The sequence below is a fragment of the Gopherus evgoodei genome, chromosome 1 (genome assembly GCF_007399415.2).
Source record: "Gopherus evgoodei ecotype Sinaloan lineage chromosome 1, rGopEvg1_v1.p, whole genome shotgun sequence".
Taxonomy (NCBI): Eukaryota; Metazoa; Chordata; order Testudines; family Testudinidae; genus Gopherus; species Gopherus evgoodei.
This window is the reverse complement of record NC_044322.1, coordinates 6685538-6711034: the sequence shown is the minus strand read 5'-3', so window position 1 is coordinate 6711034 and position 25497 is coordinate 6685538. Positions and strand designations below refer to the sequence as shown.

The 25497-nt window shown below is 52.2% G+C and overlaps 1 protein-coding gene across 3 annotated transcripts in view; it reads left to right on the top strand.

Annotated features, from left to right (window-relative positions):
- PLEKHB1 (pleckstrin homology domain containing B1) overlaps positions 1–24862 on the top strand; it is a 36654-nt gene extending 11792 nt beyond the window's left edge. For all 3 annotated transcript variants that reach the window (XM_030557164.1, XM_030557145.1, XM_030557153.1), the window contains exons 4-7: positions 278–380; positions 4866–4905; positions 20014–20116; positions 23772–24862. In XM_030557164.1, the coding sequence (XP_030413024.1) occupies positions 278–380; positions 4866–4905; positions 20014–20116; positions 23772–23908 (383 nt within the window). In that variant the 3' untranslated portion in view covers positions 23909–24862. The remainder of the gene's footprint in view (positions 1–277; positions 381–4865; positions 4906–20013; positions 20117–23771) is intronic.
- The last annotated feature ends 635 nt before the right edge of the window (positions 24863–25497 follow it).

Sequence of the window (25497 nt, the reverse complement as noted above, 5' to 3'; positions counted from 1 at the left end):
CCAGCGCCCAGGAAAGAGTTCTCTGTAGTATCTCAGATCCCACCTCATCTAACATCCCATCACAGACCACTGGGCATACTTACCTGCTGATAAAGATTAATTGCCAAAATTAGGTTATCCCATCATACCATCCCTTCCATAAACTTATCAAGCTTAGCCTTAAAGCCAGATATGTCTTTTGCCCCCGCTACTCCCCTTGGAAGGCTGTTCCAGAACTTCACTCCTCTAATGGTTAGAAACCTTCATCTAATTTCAAGTCTGATGCTTTGCCTTCCAGATGTGCAGCCCCCGGAAGGGAAGAGCCGAGATTGCCTGATGACGATTGTGCTGCGAGATGGCTCCAAAGTGACCCTGTGTGCGGAGAGTGAGGACGATGCCGTGTAAGTAACTCCCGGGGGTGCCGCACAGTAGGATGGCGAGGACGCCCCCGTTTTACACCAGGCCTTTCTCTGCTGCGCTTTAACACTTGTTCGTGGCCAGTGACCAGAAACCTGCTAGAGGCATAAATGTCACTGGACTGTTGCAAGAGACACCCCCTCCTGGGAGACACGGTGTGTTTCTATTTGGGGCCTGGGGGACGAGAGTCAGGCAGCATTCATGGAGCCTGCTCCTGTACAACACAAACATGGTGAAAGGAGCCTGCTCCAGCAGAGGGTTGGCAACATTGTTAAGGGACTGTTTGCTAAGCACCTCCTCCCCAATAGTATTTTTACTATTATTCTCATCATCATTATTCTTAATGTTACTAAGCAGTACTCGCCTACATTCACCAGGGGTATTTCTTTCTGCTTTTTGGAGCACTCAGCAACTCCCGAGCATGTACAGAGATGAAAAAATAACATCCCTTGTACTAATGGACAGTTGGCAACCCTACTTGTCCAGCATGAGAGACAGAATCTGGTTTGATGCGGAGGAGAAGTGGAGCTCATTGGGGAGAGGAGAATGTAGCCAGCCAGCCAAGCCTCTTGGAACCCCTCCCCACCATAGCAATTCCCACACGTACCTCCCGGCCCCACACCTGGAGCTGCACAGTCATAGGTATCTGCATGGCTTTCTTCCTAGGACTCCTGTCTCAGGGCCATGAACTCCTGGTCCCACAATAGGGAAGTTCTGGGTAATTGACAGCCCTGTGGAGGCCTCAGTCCAGACCAGTGTTTCCCAAACTGCGGGGGGTTTGTGAAATGTTACAGGGGGTTCTTGGGGGAAAAATTCCCTAGTGGCGAACAGAACTGTCCCTAGGAACCCTGGGCAGCACGGGGCCAGCAGCCTGGAGCCCCTGGACTTCCAAGAGCTAAGCAGATCAAAGCAAGCAGATCTATCACACTGAGGAGATTTAAACTTCAGAATTCCTTATAAGAAATGGAAAGGGAGGGGGATATTTTTTGCTGTTTTTAAATTAAATAGGCAGCTAGTGTTGTTTTTAAAATTATTATGAAGAACAAGTTTAAGCTTTGTTGTAACGTCCATTGTTTGCCTGGACTGCCCGAGACTTGAATGTTTGTGTACGAGGAACAATTTGAGTTGGCTTCTTAAATACCTTCATGCTGTTTCACATCTGATACTCCTGGATGAAACATAGGAGCCTTGTCTTATAACAGGCTTATTCAAAGAGATACAAGCTACGAAAGTGAAATCTTGGAAGAGTGTTACCGTTTTCATACTGTAATAAAAATACTGTAATGATAAATAATAATTGATAAACAGTGTGTAATAAGCATGTCATAAAAACAAATTTTATATTTCCAAGATCAATGCTTTTATAATTTATGCTCAGATAAAGGAGAAAATCCCTGGAAATATTCATTTTTAGAAAGGGGTTCACAAGACTTGACATTTTAGTGAAAGGGGTTCACAGGTTGCTAAAGTTTGGGAACCACTGGTCCAGACTGAAGGCATCGATTGGAGCCGCAAAAGGTCCCTAAAAGTGCCTGAAATGTGGACCCACCTCCCGTGCTACCCTTTTCCCCTCAAGATCCTTCACCCCGCTTGCTCCCCTCCACCCTGTTTCCCCCATCGCTGTTCCTTACGGCTGCCATGGCCCCTTGACATTTCCCTTCGTCTCTCTCCCCCCTGCCCCATTCCGGTGCCCCTGGCCTCAGTCCAGCACCTTTTACAATAATAACTCAAACTTGCCTTCCCAGAGTGTGAAAGGTTCAAGCCAAGGGTGATTGCTGGCCTTGAATTACGGTGAGGAGTGCACCCCTGGATTCATTCTTGGGCCACATCTGTATCAGGCTGTCTGGGTTCTTATAGTGATGCCCCTCACCAGAGGATCCGAGTGCTTCTCATGTCCCTGATAGTCTACGTGAAACACACTGGGGCCAAATTCATCTCTAGTGCAAGCACCCCAATTGGCTTCAAATGATTTACACCAGGTGTGTGTCTGGCCCGTTGTGTGCGCATTTTCCCCCTCCCTCTTACCAGATGAAAAGAGAAGTGATTTACATACCTTTAAAGAGCATAATTAGAAGCTAGACACCAGAACAGAGACATGCTGTGATCACATGACCCAACAGCACCACTGGCTACGGTTCTGCCGCTGGGAATGATCTAACGGGGAATTAAAGATTAGCAAGACTGTCAAACAGCATTAAAATCACGGGGACACACGCACACCCAGCTAAACTGGGGTCATGCACTGTGACAACTTCCAGCAAGCCGGGTGGCTTCCTGACTGTGAACCCATCAAAGGAATCTTGCTCTTACTTTCTCCAGTCTTTCTAGGGTTAAGGCAGCGTTAAATAAGACCAAATTGTGTTTGGGCGGAGGAAGCATTGTCCAGTGGTTAGAGTGCTAAACTGGGAGTAGGGAGTTTCCTGCTCTACCACAGGCTGTTATGTGATCCTGGACAAGTCGCTGTTCTTCGGTTCCCCATCTATACACGAGGGATAATAGCACCGCCCTACCCCGCAAGGGTGTGGTGAGGATATATATGTTTCAGGTTGTCAGGGTCTCAGATGCTATAGTAATGAGGACCAGAAAAGTACCATGGATAGATGTAGTGGCTATTAATTACTTTAACCAATTTAACTAGCTATAAGGAATTTGATTGATCAGGCTCCCAGAGCAAGAAAAAAACCCCAAACTTGGCACTGTACTTGTTCACGTACTCCATACAAACAGACCTCCTTTACCGTAATGTTTTTCACTAATTAGGGACATATTTTCCCCTCTAATCCCAGGTGTAATTCAAAGTGAGCACAGATCCCAGTGCGGGAGCCCTAAGAACCAGTCCAGAATCTGATGATGGAATAGTGAACTGTCCAGTAGTTATTTCTGCATGTAGTCTAGGGGTCAGTACTGTATCTAATTCCTCTATGTAGCATGTCTGCAGATCTATGGAGATGCCCTGTGACGCACAGCTGAGATTAGACTCTGCTTTTAAAATGAGACTATAGGGTCAGAGAAGTGGCTAAGTAAAAGTGGCACCTTCTTACTCCACAGTTCTGCTTCCTGTCTGCCTTTAACTTTTGTCTGCTGGTGTCATTGGCATAGACCAGTCTTTGCTGCTTTTAGCCCTGCAGAGGGATGCAGCTGTGGGCGAGCGAGCTGGGTTCTGTTTTGCCTCTCTTGTGTCAGCCTGGTTCCAGCTGCAGAATATTAATTGCAGGGGATGATGTTTGAGGCATAAAGAACCCAGCTGAGTTTTCAACTCTGAGCAGAGTTTGTGAGACTGTCAGATAAAAAGGCCTGGCTTGGAAACTGATGCCGTTTAGATTGGCAGTCACCAACGGATAATAAATATGGAAATCCCATAATGTCAGTTTAAAGGAGAAGTGAGGCCAAACTGAAACCTCTCCGATCCCAACAGCCACCTCCACGGCTAACTAACCAGAACAGTCTCGATCTTAGGAGATTCCCGGGGCCACAGGTTTTCCTCCCAGTTCCGGGTTCATTTCAGGGGCACGTGAAAGGTTCCTGGCCCCTTTGTGAAAGGAAGGGCCTGATCCAGGGGTTCTCGTGAGAAATTTTTTTGTGGTCTCAGAGTGCAGCCACCACCTCTTCCTGGTGGCCACTCTGACAATTTTTCCTAAAATAATTAACTTTGGGAAAAACAAATAAATATGCACATCAAAATCATTGCAATTTATTTATTGCTAGCTAGTAAGTCTGCTGCTGTGAAAAGTGATATTAATAAACATTCAAGGGATGGTCTAGACAGTATTTGGTCCTGCCATGAGGGCAGGGGACTGGACTCGATGACCTCTCGAGGTCCCTTCCAGTCCTAGAGTCTATGAGTCTATGAGCAGACTTACTCAGCCTCGGCAAGCCTGGGGGCAAATTAAGCCCTGGTAGGGGAGGTAGATGGACAGGGAGCAGGGACGATGAAGGGGGGGGAGGCAGCGGAGAGCCAGAGCTTGAAGCCCAGAGGATGAGGCCCCAGGAGGAGCTTGCTGAGCCATACCTCAAAGCCTGAAGCCCTGTGGCCAGATCCTCCCACCCCAGGGCTGAAGCCCAAGTCACCACCCCCGCCCCCCAGAAGGTGGGGAATTCACAGGCTGCCTTCTCCTCCAGTGTTGTGTCCCAGGTGTCTCCAGAGGGGAGCAGGGCCCAACTCCTGCTGGTAGCTCCAACAACCAACATCAAGATGGCACATCCAGGAGCTACAGGGAGAGAGAGGGGTGGCTGCTTTGCCCCCCAGTCGCTGCGCAGGAGGCTGTGGCCACAAGAAAAGTCCCTGGTGGCCACATGTGGCCATGATGGCTGCATTTGAGAATCATTGGCCTACTTGGTGTGGTGTTTGCTGAGCTCCCTGATAGCAGAGCAGCGCTGAGAGATTAACCAAGGAAGAGCTTTTCCTTGATGTGGTTTTAAAATTGCTCCAGACACACTTTTGCTCACATGTTGTCCCATTTTGTTTACAGCGCCTGGAAGATGGCAGTGCTGGAGGCGAAAAACACCCCGGTGAGCCTTCCTCCTTCCATTTCATAGGGCTTTTCTTACAGGCTGCAAATAATGAGCAGTCTTCTTCCAACTCCTCTCCCCCGCTCCCATAGAGTCAGTGGATGGAGGAGTGTGGTGGGAGGGCTACATGCACAAAAGCATCTCGTCCCAGAGTGTGGGAAGAGGCATGACCGTAGCTGGAGAACTGCAGGCTGTTTTGGGTACCTCCGTACTAAAGAGATACAGACAAACTGGATGGTGCTCAGAGAAGAGCAACGGAGGATTCAAGTCCATGAGGGGTTGATTTATAAGCCAAGGTTAAGATCCTGATCCAAAGCCCATTGAAGGCAGTGAACAGTCTTTCAGCTGACTTCACTGGTCCTTGAATCAAGACCTTCTTAATACATTTTGCTCACTCTCATTACCAGTGATTTGCCCCAGCTGAGATGAGAGCCTCACTGTGCAGTCCCATAGTAAGAGACAATCCCTGCTCCAAAGAGCTCATTACCTAAACAGGCAAGGCAGACAAAGGATGGGAGGGGCAAGTGAGTCACAGGGAGGGGGAGGAACTTGTCCGAGGTCACTGGCTGAGGCAGAACTAGAACCCAGGTCTCTTTTGACTAGATCACTCTACCTCTTGAGTTTAGCGAGGCAATGACTAAATAGGGACATCAGTCTGCAGTTGCCTAAAGGGATTAGTTTTATAGATGTAAGTGGTTATTTAGTGTAATGCACAGGTTTATAACCAGGAGCATTGGGATGACAATAATAAGCTGGACAAAAGCCTGAGGAAATGTACCTTAGGGAGCGGCCCTGCCCCAGCACGGGGATGGACTTGCTAACCCAATAGGCCTCCTCCATCTTGAATGTCTTAAGATTTTTTCGTTTCTACCCGTGATGGAGTGACCGAGCCAGGCCTGTGCCAACAGCCGGCCGCCCAACAAAGAGGAGCCTGTACCAGAGTGAACACTGCTGCTGGGATCTTACAGATAATGAGAGAATTGTTCTGTCCAGGAACAGAGCGCAGTTCGTCCCAGGCCTTGCCTCTGACAGCTTTGCTCCTAGCACTATAAAGATGGAGCTGGAGCCCCTTCATCCAAATGGGCTGTGTATGTGTGTAATATGGAATAAAAGATCATTGGATAAGCTAAGGGCGCTATGAGGCAAATGATGCCTGTTCAGGGACAGGAATTAGGATCGCAGGGCTGGGGGGTGTTGAGGGGAGCAGGGGATATGTCAGGGAAGAGGGGATTGACTGAACTGGGTTCTAATCCAGTGTTTTTTGTTGGATTGTTGGACACTTTCTTGGAGCCACCTTGTGATGGACTGGTGGATGACTGCTCCCGTGTGTCTCCTTGGGGCATGGCCAGACACAGATGTCACCTTTGCGCTGTTTGCTCTATCCAACCCTTGACTGTCTCTGTGTGGTGATGGTGTTGATGCTCCTGTGCTTGTTTCTCATCTCAAATACTGTGACATCCCACTCCTCAGAAGGCTACCTGCAGCTCAGGATGGTTGCAGGAGACGATAGGTTGCTTATGTGGGGCTGGGAGATGTGTGCTGTCATGGTGGTTCCTATTGGCATGAGAGCAGGGATGAGAAGCTATGCACCCAAGCTTCTCCTACAGCTGGTTTCCTTAAGAGCTGCAGGGTGGCTTTCAAGGATCTGCTCGCTGCCTTGCCAACAGTCATTGGAGAACATTTTTTGTGGTGGGGGTTTGGGGCAGATAGTGGATGCAGGGTAGTGCATCTTATCCTGTCCCCACTGCTCCTTGCCTCAGCTCATTTCCCTCTGGATTGATCAGACACCCCCCCACCCCCCATGCTGGGATTCCCACTACCATACTGCATTTACTTTGCTAATTTCCTTGTTTGTTGGTGGAGTATTATGTAAAAGTCAAGTCAGAAATCCTACAAAGTCCAGCATACAGACTGTGGACCTCACTGATCTCACACCAGTGGTATGCAGGAGCCAATCCACTGAAGCCGGTGATGTAAAACTGGCGTAAGTGAGAGGAGAATTGGGCTTGAAGTGAAGCTGTATACAAAGTGCCAGTTTGTGTTTTGTATTAGATTTATAAAAGAAAAGGATGTCCAGAGAGACGTTATTTTAAAAATGTGTGCAATTGGGCAGAGTTAAGGTGGAGTGTCTGACCATAAAGAGAAGCAGTGGGGCCAAGTGGGTAGAGCACTGGACTTGGACTCAGGAAATCTAGGTTCTGTTCCCAGCTCTGACACTGGCCTGCTGGGTGATGCTGGGCAAGTCACTCCACTGCTTTGTGGCTCAGTTTTCCCATCTGTAAAATGGGGATGATGTTGACCTCCTTTGTAAAGTGCTTTGAGATCTATGATGAAAAATACTATATAAGAGTTAGATATTATTATGACTAAGGTTTTGTTGCCGGATTGCTTAGTTTGTGCACCATAACATTGCACAAAATGCTTGGTTTTTTGGTTTTTTTGCATGGAACGAAGAAACAGAAGACTGGCTTATTTCATGCTCAGAAAGGCAGGATTTTCCATTGAGCTGGGAAGATTATAGTGAAAGGAACCCTAATTGCACTTCAGTTTCATGAGGACTCTACCACCGAAGAAAATAGTCCATCACACAGTAGCTACTGCCAGTCCAACAGAAGTCTAAGGCCTTACCTACACTTAGTGTAGATGCTATAGTTGTACTGGAAAATCTTCCTAGTGTAGACGCAGCATATATTGGTAAAAAAAGGCCCTTGCCAGGATTGCTTATTCTTGTTCCCCAAGCAAAATAAGCTGCAAAGCATTCATGCTGATATAACTGCATCTACGCTTGGGCTTTTTGGTTGGAACAGAAATGTCTTTAAAAAAAACACCAACTCCCCTTTCTCTCCCCCCCCCTTCACAGATGTTACTATTCTGGCAAAGAGTTTCTGGAGCTGGCTAGAGAAACACATTAGGAAATTGGCTTAGTGCAGAGGTCCCCAACGCAGTGCCCGCGGGCGTCATGGCACCTGCCGGGGCATCTTATGTGCTCCTGCGTACTGTCCAGCAGATCAGCATCCGCCGAAATGCCGCCGAGAAGCAATGTCATCCACAGGTGTTGCCACCGAAATGCCGCTGATTTTCGACGTCATTTCGACGCCGCTGCCTCTGGATGACACTGCTTGTCAGCATTTCGGTGGCGACGCCTATTGATGTTGCCGCTTCTCGATGGCATTTTGGCGGATGCTCGTCCGCCGGCCACAGTCCTCAGTGGCTCGTCATCTGGTGTCCGGCAGATGAAAAAGGTTGGGGACCACTGGCTTAGTGGATCAAATCCTGGAGGAAGGGTGCAGGTTGAGAAGGCTGATAGAGGCCCCCCCATCCCCCACTGGCAGAATAGAGTAATTGGAAGGCAAAAGTAGCCTCTCGTTGGCGAGCTTTGTGAAGAGAAGGGTTTGTTTTTGAGCTTGATGGCTCCGGTCATCTCTTGTTTGTATTGTTTGCATCCCACAGAGTCGAGTGCCGGTGGCAAATAACAGTGCCTAGCGCTGCTGGGGGAGAATAGTGCTGTTAAGAGCATAAGGAGAGCGTAAATGCTGTCACGCTGCTGGTCTGACAGCCATTCATAAAGCCAGGATTCTCCATTGAGGAAAGGCTGCTAATTGGGGGTGGAATTAGCAAGTAACTTTTTGAATTGACCTCTTCAAATGAACTTGTTAACTGGAAAGAAGGGAAGTGGGAGGGCCTGGAGGATCCTCTTCATTGTGCCGGAGAATAAAGTGGAGATGTCCCTCATAACACAATGGCTGGAGCCTGGGAGCTCTGCCTCCTGTGGCTGCTCCATAGATGTGTCTCTTGGAGCACAGAAGATTCTTAAGGGTTCTTCTTGCTTTCTGCTATTGTACAAATTCTTTTTGAAAAAGATCAGTAGCTAAGGGAATCCTTGGGAAATGTGAATGTATACAAATGAGTGAGTCCAGCGGAAATGCATCGTTAAGGGAACTGGCTAACAAATTTACCAGACCACTGTTGGGTGGTTTTGTTTTTTTGAAAGCCACAGGGTATTGGCAAAAACAACTCTTAGTCCTGATCTTTGAAGAGGAACCTAGCGTGATCCTGACAATTAGCCTATCTTCTGTCACCAGGAAAATAACACAATCTGATATTAAGAAAAGTGCTATATACCTTGGGCCAAATCCCATGGTCCTTTCAATGGGAATTTTGACTGAATGAAAAAGGAATGAGCCTTTGGCTCCTAAGGAATAACAGAGACAAGAACAATAGACAGTCTGGGTGAAGTCAATAAGGCCAATATTCACCCATTATGCTTATAATGGCTCGATCCTGCAAAGATTTAAGGAGGAACTCCCGAGAGCTAATCTCACCTCTGCTACTCACTTGTTCTGTGACCTTGGGCAAGTCCTTTTTCCTCTCTGTAGTTCCGCTTCCCCTCCTGTAAAATGGGGGGTGACGACAGCTCCTTCTGAGAAAGAATTAATGTCTGTGAAGCATGTGGAAGGTATAAAACGCTATGCTGTATATGTGGAGAATATTGTTAGTGGGAGTCTGCAGTGTATCAGAGCGGGATCCTGGAGACCTGTGGAGGTGTTGTGTGACAATTGCTTTATGATATAGACAGATCAATACTGTGGTAAAGCAGGGCCTAAACTATCAGCCTAAAGAGAACAAAAGAGTGAAGCCAACATGTGCCAGGAGACGCACCTCTACCCTGTTTAAGACCAATCCCAAACCTGTGGAGAAGTTTGGCTACCTAGGGCATACGCAGTGCCAGTATGCTACGGTTGAGGATGAGGTCACCCATTGTCTAGCCAAAACCAAGCACTGCATTTGCAATGCTGTCACACCACCTATGGAAAGAGAGGGGTCTTGCCTTGGTCTGACCATGCATGTGCAGGTTCATCTGTCCTGTTTGCCGAGTCCTCGTAGTGTCTCGTTAACATGAGACTCTGTTGTCATCATCAGTCTGAGCCCTCTGAGTGGATGCTGCAGTTGGTCCATGTGACTGGAGCAGAAGAGTGAGACTGGGGAGGGCTGAGTTCCCTTTGTAGGTTGTCCATGGTCTCCTGCATAAAGCAAGGGGCTGGCAGGTGCAGTAGTACTGGGCTGCCATGGTCTAGTGGTTAGAACAGGGTGCGAGGGGGCAGGAGACTGGAGTTGGGTTCCTAAGTGGTATGTGCTGGTCATAGCAATAGAGAGAGTACATGGCTCATGATTCTCTGGCTCTGCCAACAACTTAACCCATCCATGCCTTGGTTCCCCCATGGTATAATGGAGAATACTTTTAACTTTGTAAGGAAATGAAAGGAGCAACATAATAATAATAATAACTATTGTAGACCTGGTCACTCCTTGTTGCGTCTTGCACCGCTAGATCTTGGTTGGAGGTGGGGGGGGTGTTTTGGAGGGGGAGTGGAGCTGTGTTTCCCCATGGCTGTGATGCCTCCTCTTCCAGTCCCTTCCATCTCTGCCTGGTGGAGGCAGGGGCTGCAGGTTAACACATTGGATCACAGCAAATTTGAGAGCTGTTAGAAGAGGCTAGTCCCATTGTCTCCAGTTCACTCTGGAAAAAAACAAGCCAGCACTGATGAGGAAGGAGCTTTTAGCATCTTAAATGTGGGGAATCCAGCGGCGAGGAACAGAAGTCTCCTGCTGGCTGGGCTGGGAAGAAAGGCATGTTTGCTGCTGAGCTGGCATATGCGGGGGATCAATGGCTGACCCTAGCCGGGCTTTTTTGGAGAGGGGCCTGAAGCTATGTTTGCAGCAGATAATGAGTTTTCCTATGTTCAGTCACACAGTGGAAGTGAAGGCAAAGGGACACAGGGAGGAAGCAGCCAAGTGCTGTGGCTAGGAGAAGGCAGAGCTTTCTGCACTGTTGGAAGGCAGTGCTAAGTTACAGGCCTGCAGCACCTCCCAGCTGAGGATCTTGCAGCCAGGTGGATGTCAGTATTTTATAGAAGAGGCACAGAAAGGGTTAAGTGACTGCTCAAGGCCACACAGCAAATCAGTGACCGCGCTGGAGGGAAAACCCAGGAGTCTGAGTCTTCTGCCTGTCCTAGCTACGTGTGCTCTGAACTGGTGATGCAGGCCATGTATGCATCCTTGCTACACCCCAGGAGGTGGGGCAGGGCTGTTATCTCCATTGTACAGATGGGGAACTGAGGCACAGAGCGACTTGCCCAAGATCCCCTATGGCGGATCAGGGAATTGAACCCAGGTCTCCCAGGCAAGTGCCTGAACCACTGGCCCATCCTTTCCTTTTAGTCTTCTGTTCGTCCCACTAGGGAATGATCTAACACTGTGACCCAGAGAGCATCAAACCTGGGCTGACAGTGATGAATTAAAGGAGAGCATCAATTGAATTGAAGGAGAACGTGCATCAAAGTGAATGAGAACATGAGGCAGATAATCTTTGGTTGCCCCCCCTTGTGCTCAGAGTTCTCATCCTGACCCCCCCCCCGCCTCGCACTCTAGATCTAATTGTGTATTGAGCTGATGAATGGGAGAAGGAGATTAAAACACAGGTGACTGGTGCACAAAAGCCAGCGTGGGCCGTGTGAGGCTGCTCAGTGTATTGATTTATGCTTTGCAAGCATCTTGGAACTTGAGGGCAGGAGGGTGTTGTCGTGAGGCTCCGTCCTGTCCCATCCCCAGCTCTCTCAAGGTCAGGCATCCAGGGGCGTGGTGTGTGTGTGCGTGTGTGTGTGTGTGTGTGTGTGTGTGTGAAGAATCTCTGGGTTTGTTCTTGAATTAAATGACCTCTGTCTCCACACAAGGCGATATGCTCCTGCCACTCTCTGGCATGGGCTATGTCACACGGGTGTGCTTTGCTCTTGAAGTGCGACGCCTTTGCCACCCCGTGTGCTCTCCTGTCACACGCAGGAGCAAAGACTAGAAGGGTGAAGGTTAAGGCAGGCTCTCTATTTCACACAGACCTTGTCAAGATCAAAAGCCTGCCTCTGCCTTGCTGGCCCTCGCCGCTTCAAACACGCACCTGGATTTCGGTCAAAACCGTGCCTGGCGTCGGTGGGCCTTGGACCCCGGCCTTCCCAGCTTATGCAGACAAGGAGACACAAGAGATTTTAATTGCCTTGCTGTGCTCTGGCCTCTCTCCCCTGCCCGACCTCTTTGCGTCAGCACAGAGCAAAGGCCCACTTTGAAGCTGCCCCTTCAGTGTGAGAAGCAGCTAATTAGGCCCTGTCCTGCTGGGTGTGTGAAGTGACTTGGTTCACTCCAGCCAGGCAGGCCAATAAACAAGAGCTGGATTCTCCTCCTGGCTCGGAGGTTCAAGGCCAGGGTCGATCAGGGCCCAGTGGCCATGCTTGGTAGTTGGTTGTTCGTACTGAAACCCGTTGGCCTGGCCTGGAACATGACCACTATCCATGAGGAGAAAGAGACTGTTCTCCTCCTCTGAGTTCAGCAAAGAGAGGGCAACTCACGGGGAGCTCTAAGGAGGCGGCTGGGCATTGATTTCTATCCAAGCTCAGAGGCCAGTTTGCTGCTTGGTGGCAAGTTCAGGGCCCCGAACGGTGGTTTCCCCTGCAGCCCGAACAGATTGGGAGGAGAGCAGTTGGTGGAGTGTCTGACACCCTGCTGCGGACTCCTCCCAAGCGGGGGCAGCTGAGGCCTCTGAAACTTGTTTGACTCATGACTTATTTTTTGGCCTGTTTTAAGATGTCCAGGTTAGGCCTTGTCTCCACCACACCCGCTACCCTGTTGGGTGATCCCGTGACCAGGTGCTAGATTCCTGCTGTCGTTAAAATATTGTCAGTCCTACAGCACTGGGAGGACAGACCTTTGAGCCGTGTTCCCAAGCCTTGCTGTGGCTCTGCTGAGTTCTAACACCCTGATGCTGAGAGAGACAGACCCAGGGAGTGGGGCCCGAAATGCCTATAAGCATTTTGTGCTTCCCAAATTGTGGCCTTAGGCGGCTGCTTGCCCAGCCCTCAGCATGAATTAAAGCAGCCTCTGGGCCTACTTGAACTTGTGATGACTTTGAACAGGCCACTGTGGGCTGCTCTGCCCCTAAGAGCTGGACCTGAGAATGCTTTGGTCATATCCCTCCCCTTGTATATCTCAGTAAACCAGGGGTTCTCAAACTGGGGGTTGGGACCCCTGAGGGAGTCACGAGGTTATTACATGGGGAGTCATGAGCTGCCAGCCTCCAACCCAAACTCTGCTTTGCCTCCAGCATTTATAGTGGGGTTCAGTATATTTAAAAGTGTTTTTCATTTATAAGGGGGGCAGGGGAAGGTCACACTCAGAGGCTTGGTATGTGAAAGGGGCCACCAGTACAGAAGTTTGAGAACCACTGCAGTAAACCAAGATGGAGGCGCATTCCAGCTGCTCTGTGCTGCCTGGGAATCCCCCCTACCCCATCCAGCACCACCCCCAATGGCTGGTTAAGCCAGCTGTGTGGCCCCTAAATGGCAGCCAGTTAAGGGGCTACAGCAGAGCCCAGAATTGGGGTCTAAGCGTATAGTCCTGTTTACGCCACCAGACTTAGTCGAGGGGCCCCATGTTCTAGCCCGGGCCCCATGTCCTAGTCCAGGCCCCAGACACCACAGCTAGCTTGTGTGGTCTGTGCATGAAGCTGAAAGATAAGATTCCATGAGTTCAAGGAGTAATGGTCTCAAGTTGCAGTGGGGGAGGTTTAGGTTGGATATGAGGAAAAACTTTTTCACTAGGAGGGTGGTGAAGCACTGGAATGGGTTACCTAGAGAGGTGGTGGAATCTCCTTTCCTAGAGGTTTCTAAGGTCAGGTTTGACAAAGCCCTGGCTGGGATGATTTAGTTGGGGGTGGTCCTGCTTTGAGCAGGGGGTTGGACTAGATGACCTCCTGAGGTCCCTTCCAACCCTGATATTCTATGATTCTATGAATGAGTTTGGGAGGTCTTGGCCACACCTGCCCTGCTTTCAGTGATGGGACCCTGCTGAAGCGCAGTGACTCGGCCCTTTGCTTTGAATGGAGCCCCAAGCAGCAAATGTCAGGCAGTTGCAGTGCAGATGGAATATCCTGCCTTGACCCTTTTATTAGGGCTAGAGAACGCTGAATTCATGATGTTGCCTTGAGATGGGACTAAAATTCCTTCCCCGTGGCTCCCCAGATGTTAGAAGAATAAGTGTGTGTCCGTAGCACAGCCGTGCACCAGCTGCAGCCTCCCTTTTCTTTGTGTCGATAATATTGATGTGAAGCTCTGTGCAGGCTGGCTCAGGGCTCAGAAACCCCTTCCTCTCCAGCACCATTGCTTTTGCCTCTTCAAATCCTCCTTGTTCTCAAGGATGTCGGTGCCCCCAGAACGCCTGCTGCAGGATTGTGGAGAAGGAAGTTTTATGGGGGGGAAGGACGGGAGGCGTGAGTGAGAGACTTAAAATTCACCCCTTCTTGCTTTATTGCTACAGTCCCCCTGCCGCCGTTGCCCCAGGGAATGCAGAACTATTTATTATAGGTATTACAGTAGCACCTAGAGGCCCTGTTGTGCCAGACACTGTACAATCTCAGAATAAGAAGCAGCCGCTGCCCTGAAGAGCTTACTGTCTACACAGCCCAGCCAGGTAACAGGTGGAGGAAGGATTATCTCCCCCATTTTACAGCTGGGGCATTGAGGCGTCGGTTAGGCTAAGTGACTTGCCCAAGGTCACAGAGGGATTCTGTGGGAGAGCAGGCAATTGAAGCCAGGATCGGTTTGTCAGAGTGGCTGAGCACCTTTTCTCCTACTGACGGCAGGCCTGGGATGGCTCCAGTTAGGCACCCAGGATCAGAGGCTAGTTCAGTACATTTGGGCCTTAATGATTTACCTGGAGTCCTACAGCGGGCCAGAGCCAGGAACAGAACCACGCTCTCCAGACTGCTCTAGCTCCTGTGTCATGGCTGCTCTTGGGCTCCGGCCATGTCTTTACAGGAGTAGGCTGGACAGCGCTGGGCCCCGTGGAGGAAGCAGCCAGCCCCAGTGGGGCCCTGAGCTGCCTACGCCACTGCTCCTGAGGGGAGCGATGCAGAGGATTTAAACAGACACCATGCATGGGCTGTAGGAGGAGAGAGCAGCCTGGCATACAAGCGGGGGCAGAAGCATGGGCAGCCCCTGAACAATGCAGCCCTATGATGGACCTGCTGCCTCTGTGCTAAAGCCACTCATCCAGTGGCCTGCCTCTCCCACAGCTCACCAACTGGGCCCTGTGATAGCTGCCCCCAGAGGAGGCCATTCAATGGGGGCACAGAAGTGCCATTAGGTGGCCACTCACCAACTCCACCAGTTGCCTGGTGGCATCTCCCCAGTCAGCAGGCACGGCCACGAATGGCTTCATTTCCCAGCTTGGCCTTTTAACACCACTCTGCTGCTATAGGCTGTGTGGCCAGCGAGTCCTGTTTGAAGGTTGCTGAGGGAGGCTGGGCCGGGCTCCAGCCTGAAGCCCTCTGCTGCCCTCAGGTGATGCATCTACCAGGCCTTTTGGCCTGTGCAATCCTACACCCACGTGGAGGGAAGGCATGTCTGTCAGTCATGCCTGCGTCACACGGTGGCCTGTGCTCTGTACAAGGGGAGTGTTTCGTGCCCATGGTTAATGGCAGGCCCTGCTGCACACTGATCATTGGCAGAACGGGCAGCAGGCATGCTGGTTTCAACAGCACTGCCCAGGGGTGAGAAGCTAGACTAGTCTCCAGCCCCTTGGTTGGTTGGAGACAGTCCCTGCCTCCTTGGTCCATCTGGTGCTGACTTTAGTCCCTTTCGCAGGTGCCCTGGTAATGCCCTTCCCTGGCATGCTCCATGCTAGCAAGTTCTGGGGCCCTCCCCCTGCCATAGGGCAGGGGCTGAGGACATTGGTTCCTCTCCATTCCCTGCTGCCTGTGGCTCCCGGGCAGTGAAACCAGCCAATAGTTTGCGGCAAGAGCTACCCACAGACAATGAGATTCTTTACTGGCACCTATCCCCTGCGGCCCAGATGTGTGCACCATGAGACATGTCGGTGAACCACTGATCCGCCCATGGGGAGGGATGGGGCAGGGCATGTTAAAGGGGTGGGAGAGAGGCGCCTGCTGGCAATTAGGGATTCCCTTTGTTGCATCCCAGCCTGAGGTTTGAGGCACGGCTCTGGCCACGTCTTGCCATGGGGATGCCATTCACCTCCTGTCTCAAACCTCTGCCTTCTAATTGCATTTTCCCCTGGTTGAATTATTCACTGAGTCTCTGGAGGTGGCCAGATCATCACATGGGTTCTCGCCTCGGCCACATTTCACTCTGGACTATTGTTCACACCTGAGCGCGCCATAAAGTCGGTGGCCGGAGGCAGCTGGCAGAGATGTGGTGATCAGCTCCACAGCCTGGGGCACCCCATAAGGCGCTGGGCTCTCATGCTGCTGACATGGACGGGGTGTTATTGCTGCCTGCATTTCACAAAGAAAGGTAATGGCCAGTGGGCTGAATCAAGGTGCAGTGCTGCTCACGGGGGTAGCCCAGCTAATCCAGCGGTGCCTGACCAGAGCGCTCCAGCACCTAGTAATGGAAGTGTGGATGGAGAGGACGGAGTTCAGTCTTGTAATTAGGGCACGAGATAGGGACTCTGGACTCTCTGCTCTGCCAGAGCCTCCCTGTGTGACCCTGGGCAAGTTATTTGGTCTCTCCATTGCCCAGCTGGGCTGCTGCAGATTAGTCATCTGTACAATGGGAATAATAATACTGCCTGTCTCCCACCCTTTGCTGAATTAATAATGAAAACAACGTAGCCAAGCCCTGGCTATTAGAAACTAGGGTGAGGGCGAAGATGGGGGCAGCCCTCTACACTGTGGGGCTCTTACACCCTCTTCTGAGACATCTGCTACTCGCCTCTGTCACAGACTGGCCTCTGGACCAGATAACCACTGGGTCTGATCCAGGCTGGCCCTCCCTGTGTCCTTGTCATCTCTGGCTAGATTCTTGCACTTTGGGGCAGGGCCTCTCACTCGGCGTATGTACAGCCCCTGGCACAGTGGGGCCCTGAGCTCAGCTGGCAGTTGTAGAAGCTACTGCAATACCAATAGAGAGAGTAGGTCAGGAGGCCTTTCATCACCAGGGTGCCTGGGTGTACAGCCGTCCCAGGTCTGCGGTGGCTAAGCATCAAGGTGACTGCTCCGAGAGCTGTAGGTGGACTGGTTGGGGGGCTGAGCCCAGCACCTGGTGGACAGCTGCCACCTGTCCCAATTCACCCCACAACTGGGGCTAACTGGCAGCCTTGGGAAGAGGCCCAGGACTGAAGGGGCCATGGAGTCTGAGCCCTCTCCTAAGCGTGGTCCCTGCAGGTCCAGGCTGGAGAGGCATCCCCTGCTGCCTGTGTGGATAAGAGGAGGATTTCGTCTCCAGGGCTGTCAATCAAGCCCAGGGGTCCCCAATGTGGTGCCCGCGGGCACATCTAAATGCTCCCGTGTCCTGGCCGGCGGTGGAGCACTCGCCACAATGCCGTCAAATTTCTGCGGCATTTCGGCGGCGATGCCTCTCGATGATGCCGCTTGTCACCAACAAGTGACGTCATCGAGAGGCGATGCTGCCGAAATGCCGCAGAAATTCGGCGGCATTTTGGCAAGTGCTCCACTGCCGCCACGGTCCTTCGTCAGGCGCCCACCAGACGAAAAAGTTGGGGACCACTGATCAAGCCCCTTCCTCCAGCTCTAACTCTGATGCTTGTTGCACTGGCTCGAAGAGGAAAGCGAGCTGTACTCCACGCACTGATGCTGTGACTAAGGGATCCCTATGCTGTTTGCTGCCAGCATGTCTCCGCTCTGGAACATGCACGTCTGCATTCGGCCTGGCTGAGGGTTTCGTGTTGTGTCCTTATAGCATGGAACGCTCAGTATGTTACCGGGGCTGGTCAAGGTGATGCTATCCATGAGGACCTCTGAACAAAACCTGCTGCTCTCTGAACCCATCTGCTGGAACCGCATGTGTGAGAAATCAGCACAAACTGCTGGTCACGTTCAGGCTCTGAGCCCTTGGGGTGAGCGGTTCTCTGTGCTGATGGCCAGATCTAATCTATTAGAGGCCTGGCTAAGCCATGCATCCAACCGGACCAGGGCACTGGTTCCAACAGGGACCTTACCAGCATCCCTGATTTTGGACAGTCCAAGGACACAGGTGGGAGTTCATCTGTTGGGTTGTACTTTAATCATCCCTGGAGAGTGCCAGGTTGTAGCCAGGTGCCCTGGCGCATTGGGAATGGAGACTGAAGCCTCAAGCTGTGACTTTATAGCTCTCTTAACCCTTCGCTGCCACCTCACTCACTTCCAGCTTCTCTCTTTCCTTTTGGTCAAACACGTGCCCAGCTCAAGCAGCAAGTTTCCTCCCCCACTGGCCCTCCGTACACAGCAGCTGGTTAGGCAGGAGTGAAACCTGGGGCTCCTGCCTCCCAGTCCCATTCTCGGTCCGCTGGACTCCACACAGCACCGGGAGCTAGTGCTCTATGCTTTGCTGTGGCTTGTTGTTGTATCAGTAACATAGGGCATGACTGTTCCTGGCACGTGTGATTTGTTAGTGGGGAGTGCGCCCCTTCAGACTACGGTGTTCCTAGTGTGGCCTCTTCGCCCACTGATTGTTTTGGGGCCTGATCCTGCCCATGTGAATGAGAAATTTCACCATTGGTTCCAGCCTGGGGGTATAGCTGCACTGCAGCGTGTGTAGAGAAAACAGCTCGTTTTAATCAAGTCAGATCAAAGCTAGCTCGAGTAACAATGGCAGGGAAGCCTTGGCAGCCAGGGCAGCTGCACAGGCTTCCCAGCAGCCTGGGTATATCGCGCCTCCGGCTTGCAGCGCAGACACACCCTCAGATCTGGGGGCCCTGCTGCAGGACGTCTGTAAATCAGCCTGAAGGAGAGTGGAATCCATTTAAAAACAGTTTAAGCTCTCAAATCATTAACAGCCTCCCTGAGCAGACTTCCAAGGTACAAATGAATACGTTTTAATAGGAGGCACGGAGCAGAGAGCTGCTAAGCTGCATTAATTCCTCTCTGGAGGCTTCAGCCGCAGAAATGAGCAATTCAATACAAATCAAATCAAATGCCAGGACAGATTGGGGGAGATGGGCTCTGCGGAGGGGCGGTGCACAGAAACACTAGCAGGAAATCCAGGCTGCGGCAGCAGCGTTCGCTTGCTCTTGCTGCACGTCTGGTTGCTGGGGGACATTTTGTTAAGCGCATGCTGCAGCTGAGGCTGATGATTGGCTGCTGTGTGCTTTTGAAACATGAGGGGTGTCTGCGTGTGAGAGAGAGGGAGAGACTCACCCACCTGAACTGGGGTTGTGTTGCCCCCTGAATTCTTTCTTCCCAGTAGTGCCAGTGTGCTCCCTAGAGAGCTGGGTTCTAGGCCCAGCTCTGGCAGTAGCCTGCTCAGTGACCTTGGGCAAGTCTGTTCTTATCCCCGTGCCTCAGTTTCCCCTCCTGACCTTTGTCTATTTAGACTAAGCTTTTTGTGGCAAGGACTGTCTCTTACTACATGTACTCTCAGTGCCTGGCATAATGGGGCCTTGATCTCAGCTGGGGCCTCTAGGCCTTACCATAATTGGCCATCTGAAGCGCAATCCTACATTCAGCCGCTATTTGGACGTAACACAATAACTTTTGAATGCCAAAGCCAATCAGTTGTAAAATTTCAGGGAACGTGCTAGGCCTCAGAGAGCAGAACCCTGTTGAGTTTGAGGCAAAATGGAAAAAATGGATGAAAGAAATGGGGAACACAGAGAATCCCTGGCATCTGGTTAGCAGAGCTAGCAGCTTCAGCCAGGTCTGTAATTGTCTAGAAAGCAAAGAACCAGTTGATGGCAGTGTCAACATCTTCCAGCATAACAGGACACCAGCCCACCCCTCAGCTCAGCTCCGCTCATCATCCCAATAGGGTTAAAAGTGTTGACACTCTGAATGACTTATCTGCCAGACAGAAAGAAAAGAAATCAGAATGGTGGGGGGAAGGGGCAATCAGGGCCTCTGGCACTGGGTGGGAAATGGGGGACCCAGGTGAAGAGAAGAATGGGGCGTCACAGCTCCTGGCATGAGGGAGGAGGTGGGATGGAAGGGAGCTTGTGGGGGAATGGAGATATCAAAGGAACCCTGATGTGGGCAGTGAGCTTGGCAGATTTGGGAGCAGGTGGCAAGGCATCACCGTTGGGCCTAACATCTGTGTTGCCCTCCCCTTATAGGTCCATATGTACGACCCATATGATGACTATTACCAGACAGTGCCCTTGGATTCCCACCAGACCATGTACGTCAGCTCGGGATACTATGGCACCCAGTATGGAGGTATGTGTTTCCCCATCATGGCCTCCCCCAGCCCACACTGGCCGTTTGAGGGGGCCCCCAATGAGGCGGGGGTTTAGCAACCAGTCAGGATCCAGAGGGCTGCACCCAGCGTGCAGGAAACAGAGCAGATTTAGACACCTGTTATTTACTTGTCAGTGTTCAGATTCCAACCTCTAGAGGGCAAGGCCCATTTACACCCCAGCCAGTCAAGCCATGGTATCATTCTTACTAAATTTACTGAGGGTTTTGTTTATTTCTGTCAATGAAGCAGAAGAGGACACCTAATTCCTTCAGGAAATACGTTTCTTGAGTTTTTGTAACTCTAGATAGAATTCAATCCTATGCCTGGCTTCACCAGGAAAGGACAAAAGGTCACGGCTCAATAGTTACTTGGCATCATCTCCTAGAGCTAAAATGGGCAGTTTATAAACAAGCTATTTTTTTTTTTAATTTAAAAACTAAATTCCTACAGTATTCTAGCACTGGTCCAAATTGCATTGCACAGCAGCGCTGCTGCAGACTTCTGGGCCATTCCTGGAGTCGTATGCAAAACATTATATTCATGTATTTAATGTAACATAAATGCACTGACTTTACTGCTTGCAAAAGGTGCTGGATGGACACACTCTGCTTTTGAAAGCTGCTGAGATACCATGGTGATGGGTACCAGCATCAGAACCTCATTACAGTCCCTTCTGGCCTTAAAATCTATGGGGCCAGATTTTTTAAGGGATTTAGGCCCCTAGAGATGCAGGTAGGTGACTGAGGACCATTGAACGTCCTGCTAGGCTCCTCTCTGCATCTTTAGGCACCTAACTACCTTGGAAATGTGGCCCTATGAACCTAGACAGACAGGCCTAGAGACTGACGTTCTCTGCCCATCTCCTACTGGGTAACAGCTGCTGCCTCACCCTGTCCCAGTAGTGGTCATCTCATAGGAAGGGAGAGGAGTTCATTCTGCTTAGTCCTTGGCGCCTCTGCACCGATTGCCAACAGGGACCCCAGTTAGTGCCAGTGGTGGTGCTGATTTCCGTGGCAGCCAGGGACTGGACTGAGACCCAGCAAACTCAGGGCACAGAGGCCGCTGAATGGGCAAGGCTGTTCTTCAGTAGCTGAGTGGGTGCTGGCTGCTGTGGGGGAGAGCTGGATGTGGGGCTGGTGAGGGTGGGTGGTACGAGCATGGGGACTAGTGCTGGGGCAGGGGCTGAAAATTGAGGCTTATTGGTCCTGGGAGCGGGGCTGGTTGGGGTGTGCTGGCCTTGGGTGGATGGTCTGGGGTGGAGGGTGATGCTGGGGTTTTTACTGGCACTGGAAGTGGGGGGCTGCCTGAGATTTACTGGTGCTGGATGGGGGATCTGCATTGGGAGTCTGGATTGGGGGGCTGGTTGTGGCAGAGAGGCTGGCTGAGGGGTTACTGGTGCCGAGAGAGGGGTTAGCTGGGGAGTACTGGTGCTGGTTGATAGGGGGTTAGCTGGGGGATCCTGGTGCTGGTTGATGGGGGTTGGCTGGGGGGTTCCTGGTGCTGGCACAGGGGGGTTGGATGGGGGGTTCCTGGTGCCGAGAGGGGAGTTAGCGGGGGGATTCCTGGTGCTGGCTGAGAGGGGATAGCTGGGGGTTTCCTGGTGCTGGCTCAGGGGGGGGTAGCTGGGGACTTCCTGGTGCTGGCTGAGGGGGAGCTGGATGGGGGGTTACTGGTGCTGGAAGTGAAAGCTCACTGAGGAGTCACAGATGCTGGATTTGGGGCCAGCTGGGGGGTGCTACTGGGGCTAAGGTTGGGGATCGGCTGAGGGATGTTACTGGGGCTGGGACAGAGGATCAGGCTGGGGGCATTGCTGGGGCTGGGATGGGGGGATCGTGCTGGGGCTGGGATGGGGGATCGGGCTCGGGTGGGTTGCTGGGGCTGGGATGGGCGATCGGACTGGGGCTGGGACGGGGGATCAGGCTTAGGGGGTTGCTGGGGCTGGGATGGGCGATCGTGCTGGGGCTGGGACGGGGGATCACGCTGGGGGGGTTGCTGGGGCTGGGATGGGCGATCGTGCTGGGGCTGGGACGGGGGATCGTGCTGGGGGGGTTGCTGGGGCTGGGATGGGCGATCGTGCTGGGGCTGGGACGGGGGATCGTGCTGGGGCTGGGATGGGGGATCGCGCTGGGGGGGTTGCTGGGGCTGGGATGGGCGATCGTGCTGGGGCTGGGACGGGGGATCGCGCTGGGGGGGTTGCTGGGGCTGGGATGGGCGATCGTGCTGGGGCTGGGACGGGGATCGCGCTGGGGGGGTTGCTGGGGCTGGGATGGGCGATCGGACTGGGGCTGGGACGGGGGATCAGGCTTGGGGGTTGCTGGGACTGGGATGGGCGATTGAGCTGGGGCTGGAACGGGAGATCAGGCTGGGCTGGGGGAGGTTACTGAGCTAAAGAAGAGAAGCAGGGATGTTCCATGGGATGTTATTTCAGAATTAACCCTCTGCCAAGCAGTGGGCAGCTGCTGCTTTCTCTCCTCCAGGCCGAGGGGTCCCAGGACCCGCTGTCCTGGAGCCAGTGTGCTAGTCTGTGAGCAGAGGGAGAGGCGGCTTCCCATCCAAGCCTGAGCTTGTCAGGCATTTACAGGAACCAAATCCCTGGATGCCCAGCTGCTCCCCCTCCCATCTAGCCACATCCCTAATGATAGGGTGACATCTGGTGGCACCAACCTGGAACTGCCCTGGCTGCACCCACGGCTTCGGAGTCCAGCTGTCATGTCACAGACGGGCTGCAGATGGTCCCTTGGCTCACCACAGCAGTGCAAGTGGCCTGCCCTGAGTGGCCTGGGACTTCCGGCAGGGGTGGATCTGCACGGGGCTCAGGCAGCCATCCTTGGTCCTGTCCTGGCAGGAGGGAAGGATGCAGGCCCTGCAGTGGGAATATACACCAGGAATTAAAGCTGTTAACCCGCCCATCGTTGGGAAATCTGGACCCTGGGAGATTCCAGCCTCCCACCGGGCAGTACCCAAGCAGCACACCCAGCCCTGGGGAGGTACATAAGGCAGCTCAGCTGTACACAAAGCCCCGTGGGAGCTCAGAGCTGAGAGCTCCTTGCTCATGTCTCCAGGGCATCTTTTTCCTGCAGAAAGTGTTTGTGCTTTGAGCATTAGCGCAATTAGTTCACTTGATTGGCTTATTCAGAAGTGGAAGGGAGGTGTTTCTTTTGTTTTGTTTCGTTAAAGGCTCACAGTCACCATGGCTTGTGTGTGCACCACCGCACCCTGCTGGGTGGAAACAAATACTGCATTATGTGTCATAAGCCCTCTATTGCTCACTGCCCCAGGAGATTCTGTCAGCTCAAGCAATAAGGACACCCCACCACAATTTAACTAGCCAAGCAAGCAATGCATCATGAACCCTGCCCAGGCTCTCATCAAATGCTCCAAAGCAGAACCCAGCCCTCCCTCTGTCCCCAGCAGATCAGATCATACTGCACCCTGGTGTTGAACAGGAGCCTGGGCAGCATTTGTGTCTCGGTGACAGCGAGAGGCAGCGCTCCCTAGGTCCTGGTGGAGTCGCTGTGTAGGCTCTGCACGGCTGTAGCTTTACTCCTCTCCCACAGGGCTGCGGGAACAACGGCGTCCCTGGGCGCCCTCCTCCATGTTCACCCTGCATCTCCTTTTGTCTTTGCCCCTCAGCGCCTGGAGTGACTCATGTGATTGTCCGTGAGGACCCCTACCGCGTGTCAGGAGACCATATGGCTTTGGGCCTGCTGGCCGGCGCTGCCACCGGGGCCGCCCTGGGATCCTTCATGTGGATGCCGTGCTGGTTTTAAGAACTCACTCGCCTGCGGGATGTCTCTGGACCAAGCGCTTGACCGAGAAGTTTGGGTTCCCTCAAGGCGGCCTGCGGGGCGATGCCCTAGAACGTAGATCATTATAAGGTTCCCCTCCCATCCCCGATGAGTCCGCACTTTGCTTGGCGTGCCTGACTAGGTGCATTGGTGGCATAAATTTTCCTTTGCCTCCTAACCCAGCAGTCTTTTAATTTTCTCATCACTCAACACAATCTAGATGCCCACCCTGACCTAGGCACTGCGCTGCCCACCTAGACCTTGACCAGGGCCAAGCAGAGAGTGCTGCTGTTCTGGAGGATGAACAGAGACCTCCGGTACCTCCCAATGTCTCCTCTGCTCCAAACTGACAGTTTCTGCTCCTGGCCCTACTCTGAAGAGAGGAACAGAGGAGGTGAGCACGGAGCCAGATCCTCAACTGGTGTAGGGTGATTTAACTCCACTGACGTCAGCGGGGTGATGCCAGCTTACTCCAGCTGAGAATCTTGTCTCCATTGGCCCCCCGGGTTTCAGATCCCTGTAGCGTAGAGGCCAGTGCTGTGTAAATTGCAAGTGTTTTATACATTGCATTTAAAAGAAATCCTACTTGGACTTAAATAGGACGTAAAAGGAAACGGCCCATTTCCTATGTAGCAGCCCCCCTCAGGTGTGTAATGTAGAACATGTGACTGACTAGCTGTGTAAAGGAAACACACATATCATCCCATTGGGGGCGGGGAGGGCAGGGTATTTTAGTTTAGACGTGATTCTATATGGTCCAGTGCACCGTGAAGTGCAATAGGCAAAGTCTACAGTGAAGTTCATGTCACCTGTAAAACGTACTTGGCCGTGAGCCATGCGAATCCCTCTGTATGTCATATGTACACCAGCACATGCGGACACTTACCCAGCATCTGTTACACTCCACTCGCATATTAAAAAGCTCTGACTCCCTCACTAAGTGTGTGACGCCCTCTGTCCATTCCCCACTGCACTTTGTGCAGGGGCTGGCCTGGTGGTTAGCGCCCAGCCCCTGCTGCCCCCCAGGGCCTATCCCTCAGCCCCAGCTCTTGCTCTCTGAGCTGCCGGGACTGAGAATGCCACCCCCAGGAGGCAGGACAAGGGAGGTCTTTGTGGCAAAGACTGCGGTGGACCCCCAAAGTGCCAGGCCATGAAGGGGGCCATAGCCACTCAGGTCACTGCCAGCAGGGGGATTCAGGAGGATGTGAAGTACAGCCCTTTTACAGGCTCATGGTCAATGCTAAGGCCGTTCCAGGGCCCCGTGCTGTTCAACCCTTATTCCCCCTTTGAGGCGGCAGGATGGTGAGTGAGTAAGTCTTTGCAGGCGCAAGCCATGCCCCTCCCATTAGCCCAGTTCCGGCCACTTCCAGATGGTTTCTGCTTTTCACTACAGCCTGCACTGGTAGTGCCTGACTATATAGCCAATTCCACACTTCGCTGCGTGAGCCCCCAGACTGACCCCCTGATAGGAGCACAGCCCCTGCTTTGACCCCGGGCATAAAGAGGGAAAGCGTCTGCTGAACATAGTGGCCCAGGCTGGGATGAATGGTAGACAGAAATTATGCCTATTT